Source organism: Odocoileus virginianus, chromosome 33, assembly GCF_023699985.2.
Source record: "Odocoileus virginianus isolate 20LAN1187 ecotype Illinois chromosome 33, Ovbor_1.2, whole genome shotgun sequence".
Taxonomy (NCBI): Eukaryota; Metazoa; Chordata; class Mammalia; order Artiodactyla; family Cervidae; genus Odocoileus; species Odocoileus virginianus.
The window spans coordinates 37,940,638-37,959,932 of NC_069706.1; the positions used below are offsets into that span (position 1 = coordinate 37,940,638).

The 19,295-nt window shown below is 60.6% G+C and overlaps 1 protein-coding gene across 1 annotated transcript in view; it reads right to left on the minus strand.

The window, feature by feature from the left end:
* SDK1 (sidekick cell adhesion molecule 1) overlaps positions 1-19,295 on the minus strand; it is a 722,340-nt gene that overhangs the window by 52,556 nt on the left and 650,489 nt on the right. The window contains exons 29-32 of the mRNA XM_070460504.1: positions 14,109-14,303; positions 12,569-12,770; positions 7,988-8,091; positions 6,033-6,103 (exon numbers count right to left, since the gene is read on the minus strand). Coding sequence (XP_070316605.1) covers positions 6,033-6,103; positions 7,988-8,091; positions 12,569-12,770; positions 14,109-14,303 — 572 coding nt within the window. The remainder of the gene's footprint in view (positions 1-6,032; positions 6,104-7,987; positions 8,092-12,568; positions 12,771-14,108; positions 14,304-19,295) is intronic.

Sequence of the window (19,295 nt, forward strand, 5' to 3'; positions counted from 1 at the left end):
CACAGCTTCTGTAGGCAAGGCCCTCTGTGTGCGTTAAACTGTGCTCCCCCAGGAGACATGCTGAGTCCTAACCGCCAGTCCCCGCAATGTGACTTCGTCCGGATTCGGGTCTCTGCAGAAGTAATCAAGTTGGGAAGAGGGCACGGGTGGAGGGGAGCACTCTAAGGTGATGGCGGGCTTCCCGGAGGGTAGTTCCGTTCTATTTGCCCAGGTCTTTAACGCAGAATCACACTCCAGAAACTGACCCCACATGGACACTCAGATGTGCGCCGTCCTGAGATCTACAAACGAGCTTGGGACTAACTCTCCCCCACCCCTCGAAACGCCAAGACCAATCCTCTGTGGGTCTTTTCAATGCCACCAAGACAACAGGATGGCCTTCGAGCTTGAAGGGCGCGGACAGTAAGATTGCCTGCAAACAAATCGGCAGACTTGGGACTCGTGAACACCACCGGGTAATAAGATAATTGATTCACACAGGCAGCTAGATGTTCAGCGCGACGGATCGTGAAGACAAAGCACATTTTAAGAGGCAATATAGAATCTAGCAATTATTGAACAAATGCTGAGACTAGAAAAAGACCCGAAGAGTCTTATAAGATGAGGACATTTTGATACAGAAAGAATGTCACACGAAGGCAGAGGTTGAGACTGACAGAAGCGTCTAGAAGCCAAGGAGTGGTAAGGCCTGCCACGGCCGCCACAGGCCAGAAAGAGGCAGGCGGGCAGCAGGCTTCCCTGTGTCTGCAGAGCCGGCCACCACCCTGACCCTGGACTCTGGCCTTCGGAACTGTGGGAGGACAGGGTGACTGGTTCCAGGCGCCCTGCTGTCCAAACTCATACCCTTCAATTCCCAGTCCCTGAATCCAGGCGGCACCGCAGGGACCGGATGTTCAGGTGAGTCTGTTCTCCGTGACCTCGGGCTGCTCTCAGTCCCAAACTCGGGACCCCCGCGGGAGGGGACAGCTCTGCCCTCACACTCGCCAGTGGGCAATGCACACAGCGAGGGCGCTTCCTCCCACGCCCACACACACTCGTGCACGGGCCGGAACCATCACGTTTTCACCAACGAGAGCCCAGGGGTTTGCAGGCCGCAGCCCCCGACATGCTCTCCCACCACATCCTGAGTCCTCTGCCCACCCCCTGCCCCCCCACTGAAAGTGCCGTGGCTGGTCATTCTTCCCATCAGACATAGACACTCAAGCCTGGAAAACTGGAGTGGACTCTCCACGTCCTCAGGATCTAAGTGCGTCCCTCTGGTCAGAGGAGCCCAGGAAGCCCAACAAGTCGACTGGACTGCTAAACATCACCTTCACAAACACTGAGAAACCAGACAGTCGTGTGAGCTGCTTTACTGCCAGATTCTCTCTCCTGTGCGGGTCTGCGACCAGAGCCCGATATTTCCAGGCTATCAGTGCTTGCTCCGCTTTCCTGACACCCACAGGTGGAGACATCTTTAAACTCACCTCACGGTTGTAGAATTAACGATATGAGAGTGAAGGTGGACCCGCTCAGACCCCCACGTCACCTGGATGGGGCAGGTGGGCGGGGCAGGTGACCGGCCGGGCACGCAGGGTCCCTGAGGCACATGCCGGTCCGGCTGGGCCCTGGGCTGAACCGTAACATGGACCACTTCCTCCAGCAGCGAGCCTGCTGCCCTCTGCCCCAACCATTCCCAAAACGAGGCCTCCCAAAATGACCAGAGCACTAGGAACTCGGGGAGCTGTGTGCTCTCAGGAAGGGAGGTGAGAACAGGGGTGAAACCTGGGGGTCTGCCTGGGGTGGGGGGGCAGGAGAGAGGCTCTGTTTCTTGTTGCAGTTTCTATTTCATTCTGCCCTTTTCTTTCTTATAAATTTTGATGGACAGAACCTCCGTCCTCCATGCTGGAGATGCAGGGACACCCCTGAATAGGGGCACACCTGAGCATGCTGGGCGGTCCCTCTGCTTCCTGTCCAGCCCCAGCCCAGGGCCGCCACACCCTGAGGACGGCAGCATTTCAGATCCTCTGATACACTCTTTTTTTTTTTTAAGATCTGTCCCCTTTGAGTTCGTAGGACTGGTTCAGATAGCTTTAAGGGTTTTGTTTTGCGTGATCCTCTCCTATTTAAAAATCGGTTCCATGAGGTAAAGGCAGGCACCATGCAGTGTTCACTACTAATCGATGCCACATGCAAATCACGTGTGTGTGTGTGCGTGTGCGTGCAATGCACACACGCGCATCTCCTCATAAGGACGGAAGCCACAGTCTGCCACTCCAACTCTAGTCCTGGTTTTCTTACTGGCTACAGCTGAGGCAAGTTACAGTCCTCATTCCTAGGCTTCCTTCAAGCACAACTATCACAACACGTTAAGAGAAAGTTTATTTCACCCCCTTCTTAAAAAAATACGACAGATGGAAGAATTGGAAAAGTCTACACGTAAGAATAAAAGGAGAGATGCTTCCCCACCTGACACCTAAGCTGTGCAGTGACACGCTCTCCACCGCCCTTCCCAAGTGAGGCCGAGTGATCGCAGGGCCTCTGACCCTCTGGGTCCCAGGCTGCCCACAGCTGTGACCCCTGAGGGAGGGGCCCCGCCCCCAAGTCCCCCTGCCGTGAAGGTGCCTGGCTGAGGCCCCCGGGGGGTCAGCGGAGCTCCTTGTTGCAGAGGGCCCTGCCTGCACCCCAGCCCTGCATCCCAGCCCTGCCTCTAGCGCCGACCGGCTCCGCAGGTTGATAAGATGCCCTGAGCTATGACATAAGCGTCTGAAGTGCTTCACTTTCCGCAAATCAGAGGTTCCAGTACCCTGTCCGCAGGGGCCCGGGGTGTTTTTTCAGTTTTGGAAAAGGGATCTTTGTTAAAGTGCAGATGCCCTGGTCGGAGTGCACTGGCCTTGACCCCTCACTCCAGCAGGCAGGAAGAGGACCGAGAGCTGGGGCTCGAAGGACAACCCCCGTGAGCCTCAGCCCTGGCTGAGTGCCAGGGGACAGGCTGGGACCAGCTCAGCGGGCCTTCCCAGACAGGGCGGGCTGGGTGAGGGGACCCGGGGCTGGGGAGGGTCCACACGGAGTCCGGGGTCTCACAGTGAGCCGGAGGCAGAGCGGGACTTCCACTGCCATTGTCCTGGGGCCCGAGCCTGGGACTTCCCACCGCTTCTGTTCCCTGGAGCCCAGAGCGGGGGTTCCCTCTGACACCTGCTGGACTGAGTCTATGGTTCAGCGGGCACAGGCGGCCCTAGAGGACCAGATCCAGGTGCCTGCCCTTGAAGCCCAGCAGCGGTCACACCTGAGCCTGCGTTCCTGCGGATATGCCACCCGGATAATGACCCTCCTGCCCCAACGGGTGGGGGGGGACCGGTCATCCTGTCACCTCCCACCTCTGGCTGCTCCCCTCCCGCCTTCGCACTGATGCGTGTCGGAGTTCACGGCAGGGAATGGGGGCACTGGGTGCTCAGAGCTCGGGGCTGGAGCTGGTCCTCACAGACGACAGAGCAGGCGGTGAGAAAGCAACAAAGGCCAGGAGATGTCCCAGAGAGGCCGGGCCCGCTTGTCCCCTCTGACTGGGGGCTGCCCCACACTCTTAGGAAGGTGCCCTGCACAGCCGAGTCGCCCCTCCCCGAGTCCACTGCACATGATGCAATCTGTCCCTTAGGACGTTAACGTTGCTAGAAAACAGCCTCAAAATCCACTCAGAGAAAAGTTGGAAGAGGGGACCAGAGAGGAGATGCATGTGAGTCACAGACTGTGTGACCCGCTGGAGGTTTCAGAACAGCCAGCTTAAATGTGATCGATTCAGAGACATGAATGCCCAGTATGAGCTGTACTCAGTGTGAACACGGCGCCACTGCTGTCTAGAATATACACACAAATCCTCAGGTTCCAGCAGCACTGGACCCAGGAAAGGCACAAGTGGATCATTCTACTCAGTTCAGTCGCTCAGTCATCTCCAACTCTCTGTGACCCCATGGACTGCAGCACGCCAGACTTCCCTGTCCATCACCATCTCCCGGAGCTTGCTCAAACTCATGTCCATCGAGTCAGTGATGCCATCCAACCATCTCATCCTCTGTTGTCCCCTTCTCCTCCTGCCCCCAATCTCTCCCAGCATCAGGGTCTTTTCAAATGAGTCAGTTCTTCGCATCAGGTGGCCAAAGTATTGGAGTTTCAGCTTCAACATCAGTCCCTCCAATGAATACCCAGGACTGATTTCCTTTAGGATGGACTGGTTGGATCTCCTTGTAGTCCAACGGACTCTCAAGAGTCTTCTCCATCACCACAGTTCAAAAGCATCAATTCTTCTGTGCTCAGCTCTCTTTATAGTCCAACTCTCACATCCATACATGACTACTGGAAAAATCACAGCTTTGACTAGATGGACTTTTGTCAGCAAAGTAATGTCTCTGCTTTTTAATATGCTGCCTAAGTTTGTCATAGCTTTTCTTCCAAGGAGTAAGCGTCTTTTAATTTCAAGGCTGCAGTCACCATCTGCAGTGATTTTTGGAGCACAAGAAAACAGTCTGTCACTGTTTCCATTGTTTCCCCATCTATTTGCCATGAAGCGATGGGATCGGATGGCATGATCTTAGTTTTCTGAATGTTGAGTTTTGAATGTTGACCATCCTACTAAGAGGAATCAAATCTGATGGACGGCACACTCAAGTGGGTCAGCGGCCTTGGGATTATAGGCAGTGCTTGAGGTTTTAAACAAATTACTAAAAAATAAAGATTTTCAGGTGAAGCGCTTGGTCCGGAATGCAGACCTATATTTAAACTTTGTCCCTGTGTTCTGTTGGCTCTGATTTAGTAAATTGCTCATAATTTTAATTATGCTTCAATCGCCTGGCAGTTGACAGGCATTTATTTCCACGATGCATCATGCTGACCACCCCCTGCTCAGGCATCTTGCAATGGGTTTGTCCTGCTGGGCTCTGAAGGGGGACAGCTGATGGACAGGCACGCCCAGCGCCTTCCGTGCCGCTCTCGCCGCCTCACAGGGTGTCTGGGACTAAGCGCTCGCAGCCCAGGGGTGGGAGGGCTGGGCCCACAGCCAGTGCCGCGTCCACAGCCGCATGTCGGGAGCGGCTGAGGTGCCACAGCTCCGAGCTCAGCTGGCGACAGGGCAGCCAGACCCACGTCTGAGACCAAGCACGCACCCAGCAGACTTCAGCGCCACCTGGACGACCATCTGCTCTTGGTCGATCGTGTCAGTGGACAGTGGAACCAGAAGTGCTTGGGACCTTGAGCTTCCACGTTGAATGTTCCCCACCTCCCACCAGAGACCCCGAGGGACGTCAGGGGTCTCACGGGCCTTGGATCAGGGACCTCACAGTGGCCTCAGAGGGGACCTTGGAACCGCTGTTTTTACAGAGGAGGAACCTGGGGCCAGAGAGGCCTCTGGGGTCAGAGTCTTGCTACGGCAAACTGGCCTGCAGGCCGAGGCCAGGCCCCGTCCCTCTCCCGGGGCCTCGAGGGCCACTCAGCTGTGGCTCTCCCGGGACAGCTGCCAGAACCCAGCTGAAGCCTCCTGGGTCCCCATCCAGTCTCAGCACTCTGGGGAGGCTGGAAAGGGTGAAATGCCACAGCGATGAGCTCCCAGTTCACCGGAGGACACTTGGAAATGTCTTTTGTTCACAATGAAAGGTTGCTGTTACCCCGAGGAGCTGCCACTTATCAACAGAGAAGAGGGGAAATGGCCTGGGATGACTCGGCCACCAGGTGGGCTGTGCGCTGGGCCCACCTGGCCGTCCTGCTGACCACACCGCCCACCCCCCCATCAACACATGAGCTCCGGTTCACTCTGCAGGTCGCCACGGCCCCGGACTTCCCACCTGGCAGGTCACGCTCACACCACGGCCCTGGACTTCCCGCCTGGGAGGTCACGCTCACACCACGGCCCCGGACTTCCCGCCTGGGAGGTCACGCTCACGCCATGGCCCTGCACGGTGCACCAGCCGGCCTCGCCAGCCTGACCCAGGGTCGGGGTTGGGGTGCCCGCCGAGCTCACTCCTGCAGGAGCGGGGTTCACAGAGCACCGTGGGGTCCCTGGGCCTTACCTGCCACTGGATCAGAATAGACGAGGTGGTGCGTGGCGTCACGGACACGGAGCGTGGGGGCTCCCCGGGGACTGGAAGCAAGAGGGAAGCAGGCAGGGGTTAGACATTGAGCTCGGGCCAGCACTCTGGGCCGGTCCCCGCCCTCTCAACCAGCCAGCACGTGACTCCCTCCTCCCTGGGGTTGCCCTTCCCCTGCCCGCCAGCCTGTGTCCAGGAGAGAGGGACCTCATCCTGGACCACCTCCGCAACCTCACTTCCCACGGACCCACCCCACTGGACGCACACAGAGTCTGGGCCTCTCCAAAGCCAAGGCTCCCGGAGTGCTCCTGCCGTTCCCTGATCTCCTCGGGGGTCACCCCCCAGAGGAGGAGGGGCATCATTCTCTTGGGGTACGTGTCGGTTTGACCCCACCCTGCTCTCTGGAGTGTCCATCATGTCCAGCAGGCCGTGCCCCACCCTCCACCATGCGCCGGGCCTGGGCCACCTTCTCCCAGCAGACGGACTGGCCTTCTCAGGGCGGCCCCACCATGACATCCTGAGACCCAACACAGAGTCAGTGTTCAGAAACAGGCCCTGAGCAAGAGGATTTAGGGCTTCTCCCCACCTGCCTCGCCTGTGTGTCCGGCACCCCCAGCCTGCTCCCCACTCTGACTCAGCTGCTGTGAGCGACCCCTGCAACCCGCAGGCCTCCCTGTCCTCCGGGCCCAGACTGGGACAGGCCCATGTTGGCCACGCTCCAGGCCCCCCGCCCCAGGGACCGCTCTCTACCCTGCCCCTTCGGTCTCTGGCTGCTCCAGCTTAAGGCCCTGACCCAGCGTTCCTACCCACGTCCGGTGGCTCCGTACCCTCAGGATAAGAATCCCTTTCCCGGCAAACCGTCCGTGTGCTCCCAAGCCCCTCCCCCAGCACTGGCCCCCAGCCCTGGGGTCAGCCTGGCCTGTCCATCTCCCCTGAGAGCTGGACTTAGAGACACAGGATGAAAACACAAGGCCGATCCACTGCAAAGAGAAACTGCAAAGAGAAACTGCAGAAAGGACGAGGAAGAGGTGATTTGAATGTGAAAGGGCTGAGACAGGCCCCTTCTGACGGAGCCTGAGAGCAGGAGCGGGTGTGTGCCCCTCTCCCACAGACCAGGGGCTGGGTTCCTTCCTTCTAAGAACTAGTGCTCAGACAAGGTGCTAACGCAGGAATACGCAGGTGCCACAGGGGACAAGCGCCGCGTCTCCAGAGCCGGGGCCGCCATTCCTCCCCGTGTTAATCGGGGAAGGGGGAGCTCGGGGTGGGCCTGGGGATCGTCACAAAGCACCGCCCGGTGAGCTGAGGGTCCGGTCCGCCCGCCGTCTGGGCTCGAGGCTCGGCGGCGTCACGCAGCAGCCGTACTCTGTCCCCAGCACCTGCCGGTGCGCCAGGTGGGCCTGAGGACCCCGCCTCCCTGTCCTTCTGGGCCTGGTCTCACTGCCGATGGTCAAACAAACTCACGAGGGAACTTCAGGCCCAACTCCTCTGAGCAGAGCTGAGCGGGGTGGGGGGAAGGCACCTGGAGCTTTCAGGGGGTCTCTCTGCCATCACTCCCCCTTCGTGTATTTGTCAGGCAGCAAAACCAGGATGGCTCGTGAATGAGAAAAATGGGGAAAAGCTCTTATAACCCAGCTACCCCACGGCATCTATCTTTAATGACCCTATAAATTATTCAATGTCAGGGATGCTAATGGATCGTTGGGTTTGGAAGCCAATCAAAGAAACGTCCCTCGGTTTGGAAGCCCTTGAAGTCTGATTTACGGCTCTGGGCTGTGCAGGGGCGCTGGCTTCTGCTGCTAATTGAATCCCACCGCCCGTGGCTGCTCCCCCCACTCCCTTGGGTGACCCCTTTCTGGGTCAAGGCGGGAGCAGGCCTCTCCAGGAGCCCGGGTTTCGGGGTGCCCAGGCAGCAGTGGGGAGTGGGCCCCGTTGCTCACCATCCTGCAGCGTGGTGACTGCCTCCGTCTCGGCGCTGAAGTCGCTGTCCCCAATGTCATTGGTGGCCTTCAGACGCAGCTTGTAGGACGTGAAGGGCCTCAGCCTGAAATGGAAGAGACCTGCGACTGCAGAGCCCCTCCCCTGCCGGGGGGCCCCCCAGGAGGGGGTGCTCTGCGGCTGCATCCCCCAGGCAGCAGTGAGCTGGCCCGGGACGGCTGGGGAGCGGCCCCCAGCCCCCAGCACCGACTCAACGATCAGTCTAGGGAGACAGGAGATTCAGAGAGGGGTGGGAGGGGGCACAGAACTCCCGGTGGGGATGGAGCTTAGGCTCAGGGATCCTGGGGGAGGAAGCCACCTCCTATAATTAGAGACTCACGCATGCACAAATCGATGCTCTCCAAGGAGCTGGAGGATTCCTCCAGAGGCGCTAATTACCTCGGAGCTCCTGCCGGCTTCTCTCCCGCTCCCCCAAGGCCCCCCCTGCAGTGACCCGGGGCTCTAGGCTCTGCCCCTGCCTCCTCCCTCCCTGACTGAGCCAGCCGGGGTACCGAGCCCTTGACCCATGTGACCCCCTATAACGGGGTGGAGCCGTCGGGATTCCCAGGTCTCTAGGATCGGACGGAGGCCCCTGCCCTCTGCAAAGACTGGTCAATGGCTGGGGTGGGAAGACGAGTGTCCCTTTATACAACCCTAAGTAAGGCCAAGACGACGTCGACTGCCCACGGGAAACGATGTCTCCCCAGCCCACGGATGAGATTTCAGGGACACGAATGCACTTCGTGGCCCCGCTGCTTCGGGCTTCCTCTTTCCCTTCCATCCTCCATCCACCCACCCAAATGGTCCGGATCCACGGGGTCTCATGTGCCCAGCGAGGTGCACGCTGACAACGAAGGCTTCAGACAGACGCGCCTGTGCTGACGACCCGCAAACCTGCACCAAGTCCCTGGGGACACTTCCTGCTCTCCCCACTCAGCACCGGCTGCTTCTCCTGCTCACGGGGAGCAGACGAGGACCCCACCTGCCCCTTCCCTCTGCCTCAGGCAGTGGCCCCGTCATCCTCTCTGTTTCTTGGACCCGAACATTCCAGGTCATTCTAGGTGCTCCCTCCCCGTCCCTTAATCCAGACCAGCTCCAGGTTTCCTCACCTCGGTCCAAGCACAGCCCTCCTGCCTCAAACCAACCCTGCCTTCTCGCTTCCTATCTAACCTATAAACCAGTGGTTTTCAAACTGAGGACCAAGGAACCCCTGAAACTCTAAGTAACCCTCTGGGCATCCAGGGCCTCTGCTCCCCCTGCGTCAACCAACAGCAGCTCCTCGTCCATCTGGCTGGTGACCACTTCTGGAGACACTTCATTTAGAGAAAGGATTCTGCTATCTTGAAACACCGAGGACCGTTTTTGGAAGCCGTGATCAGACAGCTTTCCTCTCCCTCTGTTTTCATATCTTCTCCTGCGTGAGACCTCCTGCGTGAAATCTACGCCTGCGTGAGACCTCCTGTGGCAGCTCTCCGTGAGCTCACAGTTGCAGGGACGCCCTTGCACCAGTGGCCGGGCCTGGCACCAGGCGGTGATGAGTGAACACCTGCTGGAGGAACGAACGCAGGGGGACGTTATTTGCCCCGGAAGTTACTCGGGAGGATTGCAAAGGGGACACGTGAAAGTCAGCGCAGGCTGGGACGTGGTGGGGGCCACGGAAGGACCCTTGTGTTCAGACGCAGCACTTCGATCACCTGTGCGTGCGTGCTGTGCCGCTCAGCTGAGCCGGACTCTTGGGGACCCCGTGGACTGTGTCTAGGGCACTGCTATTTGGAACACGGTAGTGCCTGTGGCTTACTGTTCTCTAAGGATTTGGGGAACTGAGGCCAAAGATCAAGCTCTTTGAAGACCACCCTTTCTTTTTTGACCTCTGAGGTCTCAGGGAGTCAGGGGCACATCACAGGGGCAGCGAAGGATGACCTGATGGCTGGACGAGTGGGCCCGGGTCTGAGACAGACAGGCTGGGGCCAGGGGACTGGGAGTCAGAGCTCCTGGCCTCGCCCCACGCTGAGCAGGCTTCCTGCCTCCAGAGGAGCCACGAGTGTCCCTGGGGTCACTGAGCCGCAGGTCTCCCTGTCTCAGCAGGAAAGCCCTGCTCGGAGCCTGGAACTGGGCACAGAGCGACTCGGAAGCCTGCTGCCCTGGAGAGGCGGCCATGGCTACCAAGCCTGGCCTCTGTCCGCTGCTGGCTCCTCCGGACGACTGGTCTACCCGAGGCCCCAGCACATGTCCTCGTCACCACCTCCCCTCGCTCCCGCCGCGCTCCCTGCTGAGTAGAACAAAACTCCCAGGACCACTCGGAAAACGGAGGAGGAACAAACCCTCCGATTTCCCGCAGCTCTGCTCTGTTCACTCCCCCAGATGCCCTCCAGCCTCGGCTTTGAAGAGGGCCAAGCGGGAATTCTGATTCCAGCTCCACCTCTCCTAACTGGGGCAGCTCGTTTAATTTCTCTGGAGTCTCACTCGGCTCATCTATGGAAATGGAGGCGATGGTACCTCCACTTCCAGAGGAAATTCTACTGCACAGCCTGCCTCGAGGAGGCTGGTCACACAGCAGGTGCCTAATAAACGTTCCTTTCTCTTTCCCGTCTCGGTCTCCCCATAGGCTGCTGGAGAGGGCACATTCAGAGGCGCAGCAAGGCCCACGGTCGCTGGGAGCGACAGCTGCCGCCGGAACCCAGGCCGTCACCGCCCTGTCCCGAGGGACACCCATGACGTCCACGTGCTGTGTCCCCAGGGCCCTTCTCCTCACTGAGTTACATTTCCGTGGGAAGCGACCATCCCAGAAGCGGTGACACTGAGATCCGTCCCCAGACCCAAGTCTCCCCCAGTGCTCCAGACCTACCGTCACCAGGTACAGGCACGCGGCTTAGGTGGTTAAACTTTCTGTTTTAAGCTTCTATTTACATGTTTTATGACTTTTGGCCACTAGCAGACTTCACACAACTGGCATCAGTAAGAAATGTAAAATGGGTGTTTAAAGAAAAGGAAGAAGAAGCTGCCGGGACCCTGAGGAGGAGGGAAGATCACACGGTGGTACGGAATACTCCTTCCCCGGGGTTCTGCCCGTGACATGCTTCCAGCTGATGGGGAGGAAGTGTGTGTCCCGGTTCCGGCCCGTCAGGAAGCTGGCAACACTCTCTCCCACCAGGTTTACCCATCGGGCCTGACACTCAGACCTCTCCTTTCCCACGGGGAGCCCCCAGCAGACCACTGCTCTGATTCCAGGAGGTTCCATGACAGGAGGGGTGGCCGGATCTTATGGTCCTTCTTTCTGACGGTTACACGAGGCGGTGGCGCTGTTTACATCCAGCGGCACATCCTAATAAGGCTGAACGCCCCGGGCATTGGAGTGCGGTATGCCAGGTGAGCAGGGCTCCTCGGACCTGGAGGGGGGGGTCCCCTTCTCCTTCAGCCCCGTGCTGGCGGTCACGTGTGGGAAAGCGACAGGGCCACACTCCAGGCCTGGCCCGGTTCCCACACCGCCCCTTCAGTGGGCTCAGCCGGGCTCTGACTGGCGGCCTGCCGAGGGGAAGGGGGAGGCCACGTGTGCCCCTCGCTGGGGGGGCTGCAGGTGACGGCTGACCTCTGACCCTGTTCCCCCCCCCACCCCCTGCTGAGATGTGTCAGGATTCATTGAGCAGCTGGACGGGGATGTAACAGAGCGCCCAGCACGGGGCTCTTGGGAGCTGGGAGAGGAGCGGCGGTCAGCTAGACAAGCACCGTCTGGGCTGCCTCCCCCCTCCTAGGAGGTCCTGGCGAGGGCTCTAGACCCACGAAGACAGGGGTACCCGCTGCCGGGCACCCTGGAGTGTGAGTCTGTGGGGAGAGGCGCAGTCGGGGCGGAGGGGAAGGACAGAGGTGATGCCGGGCGTCTCCCCGGGCCGCCCTGGACCACCGCCAACCCCGCCGCCCACGGCGTCTGTCCGGGTGGACGGTCACTCCCCAGGCCTGCCCATCTAGACAATTCCATCTGGATGAACCTGGCAGGCGACTTAACACCCCCCAGCCCTCACCTCCTCCACCATGAAGCAGGTGCAGCCCAGATAAGAGGCCCAGGTGGGATCAGGACAAAGCAAGTCCAGGGCCTCTCCCCACCCAGCAGTCACCAGACAGCCGGCTTGGGGGGCGGGGAGCCCTGTTCCTGCTGCTGGCCATCACTGCGGCACCACGGATGGCAGCAGGTGGAAGACGTGTGCCTTGCTGGCCCGGGGCCGGAGCATGGAGGAGGGTCGTCTCCCTGACTGTGACCTGGGCCTGCGACATGGTGCCAGGGTCAGGCTGGGCCGCCATCTGCCTCAGGGACTGGGCAGCCCCGTCAGCCCTGGGGCTCGGGGGCAGTGGGGAGGGACAGAGCTCAGAAGGACAGGCAGGAAGAGGCCGGGGTGGGCCTTGGGACTCCCGGGTCCCAGCATGGGAGGGCTGGCCAAGGGGCAGACGCGGGCTCGCAGTGTGGGTCTCCCTGCTGGGAAGGCGGGAGCTGGCAGGGGGTGCGCGGGAAGGGCCCCCAGGGGCGGGGCAGGGCCCTCCCCACCCTCTTGTACCTTTCGACGACATAGGCCGTGGCCTCGTGGCTGATGGACGAGGAGTAGGTCTGCCACTGGCCCCCGGGGAGCTCACGCAGCTGCACCGTGAAGTACCGGATCGGGGAGGCACCGTCGCTGCCGGGCACCCACCGCAGACACAGACTGCGCGCCGTCACGTCGGCCTGGGGCACCTGGAGCTCCCTGGGGGGCGCGGGCCGCTCTGCGGCGGAGAGGGGACAGCAGGTCAGGGTCGGGGGCACCCCGAGAGGCCCCGGGGCGCTGGCTGCCTAGCTCAGATGGCCGGGGGGCTGGGTGGTCATCTACAGTGATGTGAGGGTCCCAGACTCTGGTCGGACCTGACTGGAGACCCCCGTTTAGTCCCAGAAAGCTCCACCCTCAGAGCAGAAGCAGGCAGACTGGGGATGGGCCCATCCACACTCCCCGTGGGCACGCGGGTGCAGGCATCCTGAGCGACACCTGGGCGCTCCCAGCACCCCCAGGTTCCTCCGGATACTCTCCCTCTTTCTGACTTTGGGTCAGTGCCTCTTTAACACTGGTTTGCTCTCCCTGGACGCTGACCTGGGCCTGAGCCCATAAAGGTTGTGGAGCGGGCTGCCTGGGGGCGACTCTGAGCCTCTGGGGTAGGGACTGGGATGCGGGAAGCAGGGCCGGGACCTGTTTCTGCGTGGGGGTAACTCGCAGGTCACCCGGTGTCCTCACACCATCCACGTCAACAGAGAAGCCCCACGGGGCAGGAATAACTGCTGAACTGTGCATCCTGACGAGTGCGGGTTCTGGCCAGGATGTGCGGGGTGAAATGACGCTGCAGCTGATTGCTGGCCCCACGGGGGTGGCCGCGAGGGGCCCGGAGCTAACTCCCCTCCCTGCGGCCCACGCTGCGGCCTGAGAGCCCAAGGCCAGCCCCCTCCTGGGCCCACGGGAAGGGGCCTGGCTCTCCTGGGCCCCACGCTGAGCCACGGGGGCTGCGGGATGGGGGGCTGCAGGGAGGCAGGGGCACTTGGGGGCTGGGGGCGGGGAACAGGGTTGCTCTCGATGGAGTTCACATCTGAATCTCCTCTCAGACTCAGTTTAAGTCACATCAAACCTTGAGCAAACCTGTTTCCTGCTCCCTCGGCAGGGGCTGCGTGGACTCTGAGTAGGAAGGCAAGAATCGGGGCCTGGGGCTCTCAGTCCCCTTGTGGTGGGTGGGGGCCACTCAGCCCTGCAGCTCCTGGCTCCCCGACTCTGGCAGTACGGCCTACCTGCTTCCCGGGGGAGGAGCTGGCAAGGGGCTCTGGCACCTCTGGTGGGAAGGAGGGGAGAAGGGGGAGGGGGAAGAGGGGCAGTCTTTCTCCTTGAACCCCAGATGATCAGGGCTGAGGATGCAGGCCTATGGCGAGTGTCAGGCTGTGTGGACAGCTCTGTGTCTGGCTCCAGGAAGGACTCAGGAGGTGCTTAATAAACTCGCAGTTCACGCAGCCACCCCCCACCCCCGGCCGAGGCACACCGGGCCTCTCCCCCCAACTGGCTGACACTGAGTCTGGCCTCCGGGTCTCACCTCTCTTCTCGGTGGTGATGACCGTGGCCTCCAGCGGCTCCCCCCAGCCCTGCCTGGTCTTGGCCGACAGCCGGAAGATGTACGCGGACTCTGGGGCCAGCTCGGTGGCCGTGAACTGCCTTACTGTGGCACCGACCTCCACGGTGGTGAAGGTGTTGGGGCTGCTGCTGGCCAGGCGGTAGGCGATCTGGTAGCCTAGGGGGGTGGGGCGGGGCACGAAGACCACTGGTCAGCCGTCCCTCCCCCACAGGGAAGCCCCAAGCCCCCACCCGGCACATGCTTCTGAGCCCCGGGTTTCTGCTCTGTCTCCCTTTCCCGGGCTGGTGTCTGAGCTGCAGCCCGGGCCCTGAGAGGGAAGCCAGGCCCAGGGATGAAGGGGGCCTCGGGGTGCTAGGCCCCCTCTCCATCCTTCGCGGAACTCAGCGTGAGCACAGCCTCCTCCTTCCTGTGGCCCCCGGCCTGGAGGACGCTCGGGAGCAGCCCAGAGGGCAGGTGCCTTCTCTGCCCCCCCCCCCACCTTCTAGCAGCTCTGCCCTCGGCCCTCACGGGTCTCCCGGCCTGGAGCGCCCTTCTCCCTGGAGCAGGCAGCCCTGGAGGCACTCACATCTGTGCTCAGACCCTGTGTGCCTGCTGTTTGTCTGTCTGTCTGCATATCTGTCTTCCTCCTGCCAGCCCAGCGCTCCTGCTCCCCAGAAGCCCCACCCCCATGGCTCTGAGCGGGTGGGGTGGGGGGCTCCCCCAGAGACAGCACTCCCCGCTGTCAAGGAAGTGAGAGGAGGCTTGCACATCAGCTCCGGGCGGGCCCTCAGCTCAGACTGTCTCTCCGAGTGCCCTGATCATCAAGGGTCCATGGCTGCTCGATGTCATGCCATTAAGGACCAGGCCTCCCTGAAGACCAGGCCCTACCGGTCCCTCTGCCCGCATCTACAGCGGCAGAGGACTTGCAGACCCAGCTCTGAGACACCTGGACATCCGGTGTCCGGAAAGAGGGTGACGTGGTCAGCGCACCCACCTGGGCGGAGCCCTCCCCCTGCAGGCCCGGCAGAGCACATCCCCCTGGGGGAGCGCCCGCCTCCCCCTTGCTCTCTCTCAGCCCCCCTTGCCGGTCACACTATCCGGATCAGCTACGTCATCGCTCTATTTCTCCCCATTATACTCTTCTGTATTAACCCCCAGCTCTGTCCCGAAGCTCACCCACTGCGACCACAGTGATGTAAACCCGCCTTCCTACACCAGCTCTAGCCTCAGGACTTCTACTCCAGCTTTCACGTGTTGTATTATTATTGGTATGTTGTCGGGATTTGCAAGGAGACTGTGGTGCAGGGTGGGGCCTGTGTTCAGCAGATTTCGAGGGGCGCCTGGGGGGGTTAGATGTGGCAGGGGCAGCACCATCCACTCGGGCATGTGGTTCATCCACAGAAGCTACAGCAGGTCTCACAGGGGACGGGGGCTCTATGACGGGACACAGCTGATGACCCCTGTGTCCACCCCCAGCCACCAGAGGAAAGTCAGCCTGTGCCCCTACGAAAGTAATTGAGCTACAGCAAGGAATTAAGGAAAGGTATTCTGCAAAGACAAACCAGACTTTACGACCAAGTGCAAAGACTACAGAGGCAGACACAGACCCCCAACAAGACCATGATCAAACATAATATTTTAAAGACCTCGAGAGAGAGGCTTGTCCCTGGGGTGAGTGAGCTTGGCCATTGAAGAAACACCACGCCTCGTGAAGAAGGGACTCCAACCCTACCCTCTGCCCTCAGAGAGGCAGAAAGTAACTGCACTAAAAACAGGCGCGCGTAGGCACTTCCGGGCCCTGGGCCCTGCGTCTGAGCGCACTGATTTCTGGGTAGACTTGAGCCGACCGGGTTTCTTTTCCCGATTGTGAGAAGGCTGACTCCACCCGAGACGGCCGGGAGGAGCAGAAACACCTGCCCAGCACCTCCCAGGCACGGGGACCCCAGGGGACACGGCCGCGATGCTGACACGGGGCATCCAGGGGCGCCTCCACCCCTCACGGCGCCCACCAGCCGGCGGTCACAGGTCCCGCTGTGTCTCGGAGAGTCACGCGTGATGAAGACTCCTCGATCATTCAAACCGCCTTCTGCCCGGAGAGTCTGAATTAACGAGGATTCACATGTGGTTACTGATGCGCTTTTGTTACTGTTCGTTCTTGACCACGTTTCACCTCTGCTTAGATTATCTGCTGCTGGAGTTAAAAATCCTGGGGTGAAACTGAGATTTTTCTCAAAGGCACGTCTTTGTGGGCTGCCATCTGCGGATTCAACAGGAGCCACTAATTGCCTCCCGGGAGGGCTCAGGTCTGCCCTCCACCAAAGGCTCCACCCCTACTCCTGCCCTGCCCCTCAGAGCAGGACCCCGGGGTGACCCTGGACCTCACCTCCACCTGCCTGTGTGGGCGCCTTCACACAGCCCCCGCTCACACCTTTTCCTCTGTCTCTTTTGGACTGATGGGGCATTTCTGCCTGGGCCCCGAGGGCTCCAGGAGACCCCAGAGAACCGCGGCAAACCTGGGCTAGTCTCTGATCCAGGTCACAAGGAGCGCCTGGGAGAAAATGCCTCAGCCCTGGACTCTAGGAGCACCTTCCTGTCCTTTGCCCCAGAAGAGAGACCAGGTCCCTGCGGTCCCATTTTGCGGTGCCGTGACCATGAGGATGAACGCCCCCACCCACCTCGACACGGGCTCGACGAGCAGGAGAGAGCCTTCTGCACAGGAGCAGCCAAGAGCAGTGGCCGAGCGCTGGCCCGCACGCTCGGGAACATGGATCGGGAGCGAGGCAGGACGGGGGTGTTTGGGAGGAAAAGGCTCCTTATCTGAACCCGGGTACAGCAAGCTCAGAAACAGGAGCTGGGTCTCAGCTATGAGGTCAGAGGGTGTGGCTGTGCGAGGAAGGAACTCGGATCTGGGTCCCCGGCGGGAGGAGAGGGCTGGGGGCGGAAGGCCCCGGGGGTCACGGGGGAATTCAGAGGGGCACGGCCACATGCGGCCCACGGGGATGCAGGGGGAAAGCGACGGGCTGCAGAAGCCCGAGCAGCTCGAAGTCACCGGAAGATGAGGACGCGTCGCTCGCTAGAAAACCAGGAGGGAAAGAGGCGGGCGCCACAGGCTGGGGGCGGGTTCCGGGCCATCCGCAGGGGAGGCCGGCGGGGTGGTAGGGAGAGTCAGAGAAGATGCAGCCAAGGATGGGGGGGCCTTTGCGGGGGGGTGGGGTGGGAGGCGTCTTGGCCAAAGGAGCTGACAGAGAGACCCCAGATCGACTCTGGAGAGTCGAGGGCAGACCTCCCAGGTGGTGGCAAGGCCTTCTAAGCACTGGGTGGTTCCTGGGTAGACAAACGGCGTACACTTGAGAGTTCTGTCCATTGTCTGTTTGGGGACCATCCTGGGGCCCCAAGGCCAAGGCTGCAAAGAGGGCATGGGGCTGCCGACCCCCCAGAAGGCACTGTGGGTGGCGACGGCCCCGCAGTGCCCACTCCTGACTCAGGGAACCCACAGTGGCTGAATCTCCCCGGGGGGCAAGCGTCAGCCTAGCCGGATGCCGCCTGGGTTGCTGGTTTCACTGTCTCTCCGTGTGAGGGTGGGGGGCAGACAAACACAACAGTGGAGCAAACTATGCATTTGCTAACACCGATCCTATTCAGCTGAGCCCCTAATTCTCAGCAGAGTCCTGCACACCCTCGTTTGTAATAAGCCAAAGGTCAAGGTTCGGCCCCCACAGGCAGGCCGACTTCTAACCGCGTGGAGGTGGGGATCTGGCCTGTCTGGAGGGACAGACCCTTGTGGTCCGAGGAGCACACGCGTCACTCGAGCTTTGCAGCATCTGAGCGACTGTGAAGCAGCTGCAAATGGTGGGGGGGACGACCGCTCTCGGGTGGCCCCCCCACACCCCTAAGGAAGGCTCTAAATGCTGCGAGCTCTCCCGGTAAAATATTTACGCAAATAAGCAAGTGTTTCTCCCTGTAGGCACCTCCAGTATTTCATGCTGTTAATCTCTTTCGGAAATGAAAGAACATGTTTTGATACAGATTACAAAAGCTCTCGCCGCGGAGATGTTTATGTGCTCAGAAGGCCATGCCGCCAGAGTTGGGACGCCGACTCTAGGTCCCTGGACGTAAAGTGAGTCTTGAAAAAAGATGTTTTCCTTTCTCCCCTGTGAACACCAATCTGAATCTTTAGAAATTGTTTTCCCGTCTTTCTGCAGCATCTACAATTTGGTGCGCTGGCAGTAATAATATCCGGGTGACAGGTTACCCAGACAGCGTTTGTTACAATTACCACCGCATGCCTCACAGCCTGAGAGGGCATCGGGGGAGGTGGAGGGGTGTGTTCCGCAGCCTCGGAGTCCGACCCCTCCTGACCTGGGGTTTTGTGATTTTCAAGGACCTCTGGGACTAGAGATCTACACCCAGACGTCTCAGTGCGTTGGGGGCGTCCTATAACCTGGCCCCAAGCTGCCTCTCGGCAGGAACCCTCCGCTGGAGCCGCCAGGGTGATGGAGAACGAAGCCCTGCACCACGCCTGTGACAGACACAGAGAAACGCTGAGTGCAGACACACAGCGACCGGGAGGAGATCGCTCTAGTCGGAGAGCAGGGAGGAGCTGCGGATGGGCCACAGCGTCCAGCCGGCGCTGAGCGGCTCTGGCTGTTCTGGGTTTTCGTTGCCCTGCACGATACCCGGGAGGTCTGATCACCAGTCCCCCTGAGGTGGGCAGCCTGGCCCAGAGGGGCTAAGTGAGCTACCCACCTCCCCTCCCCAGCCCCAGTCTGTCTGCAATGCCTGAGCAGGACCTCAGGCCGCCTTACTGAGGATCTGGGGGTACAAAATGGGGGGGAGGCCAGTCACTCGAGAGCGAGGAACGGAGGGGCCCTGGTGGGCTCTGAACCCCGGCCACCGGGGCCTGTCCACATGCGGCTTTCACTACACTGATGTTCAGCTGCTCAGTCGTGTCCGACTCTTTGCGACTCCATGGACTGCAGCACGCCAGGCCTCCCTGTCCCTCACCATCTCCCGGGGTTTGCCCAAGTTCACATCTGTTGAATTGGTGATGCCATCCAACCATCTCATCCTCCGCTGCCCTCTTCTCCTTTTGCCTTCAATCTTTCCCAGCATCAGGGTCTTTCCCAGTGAGTCATCAGGTGGCCAAAGTATTGGAGCTTCAGCCTCACC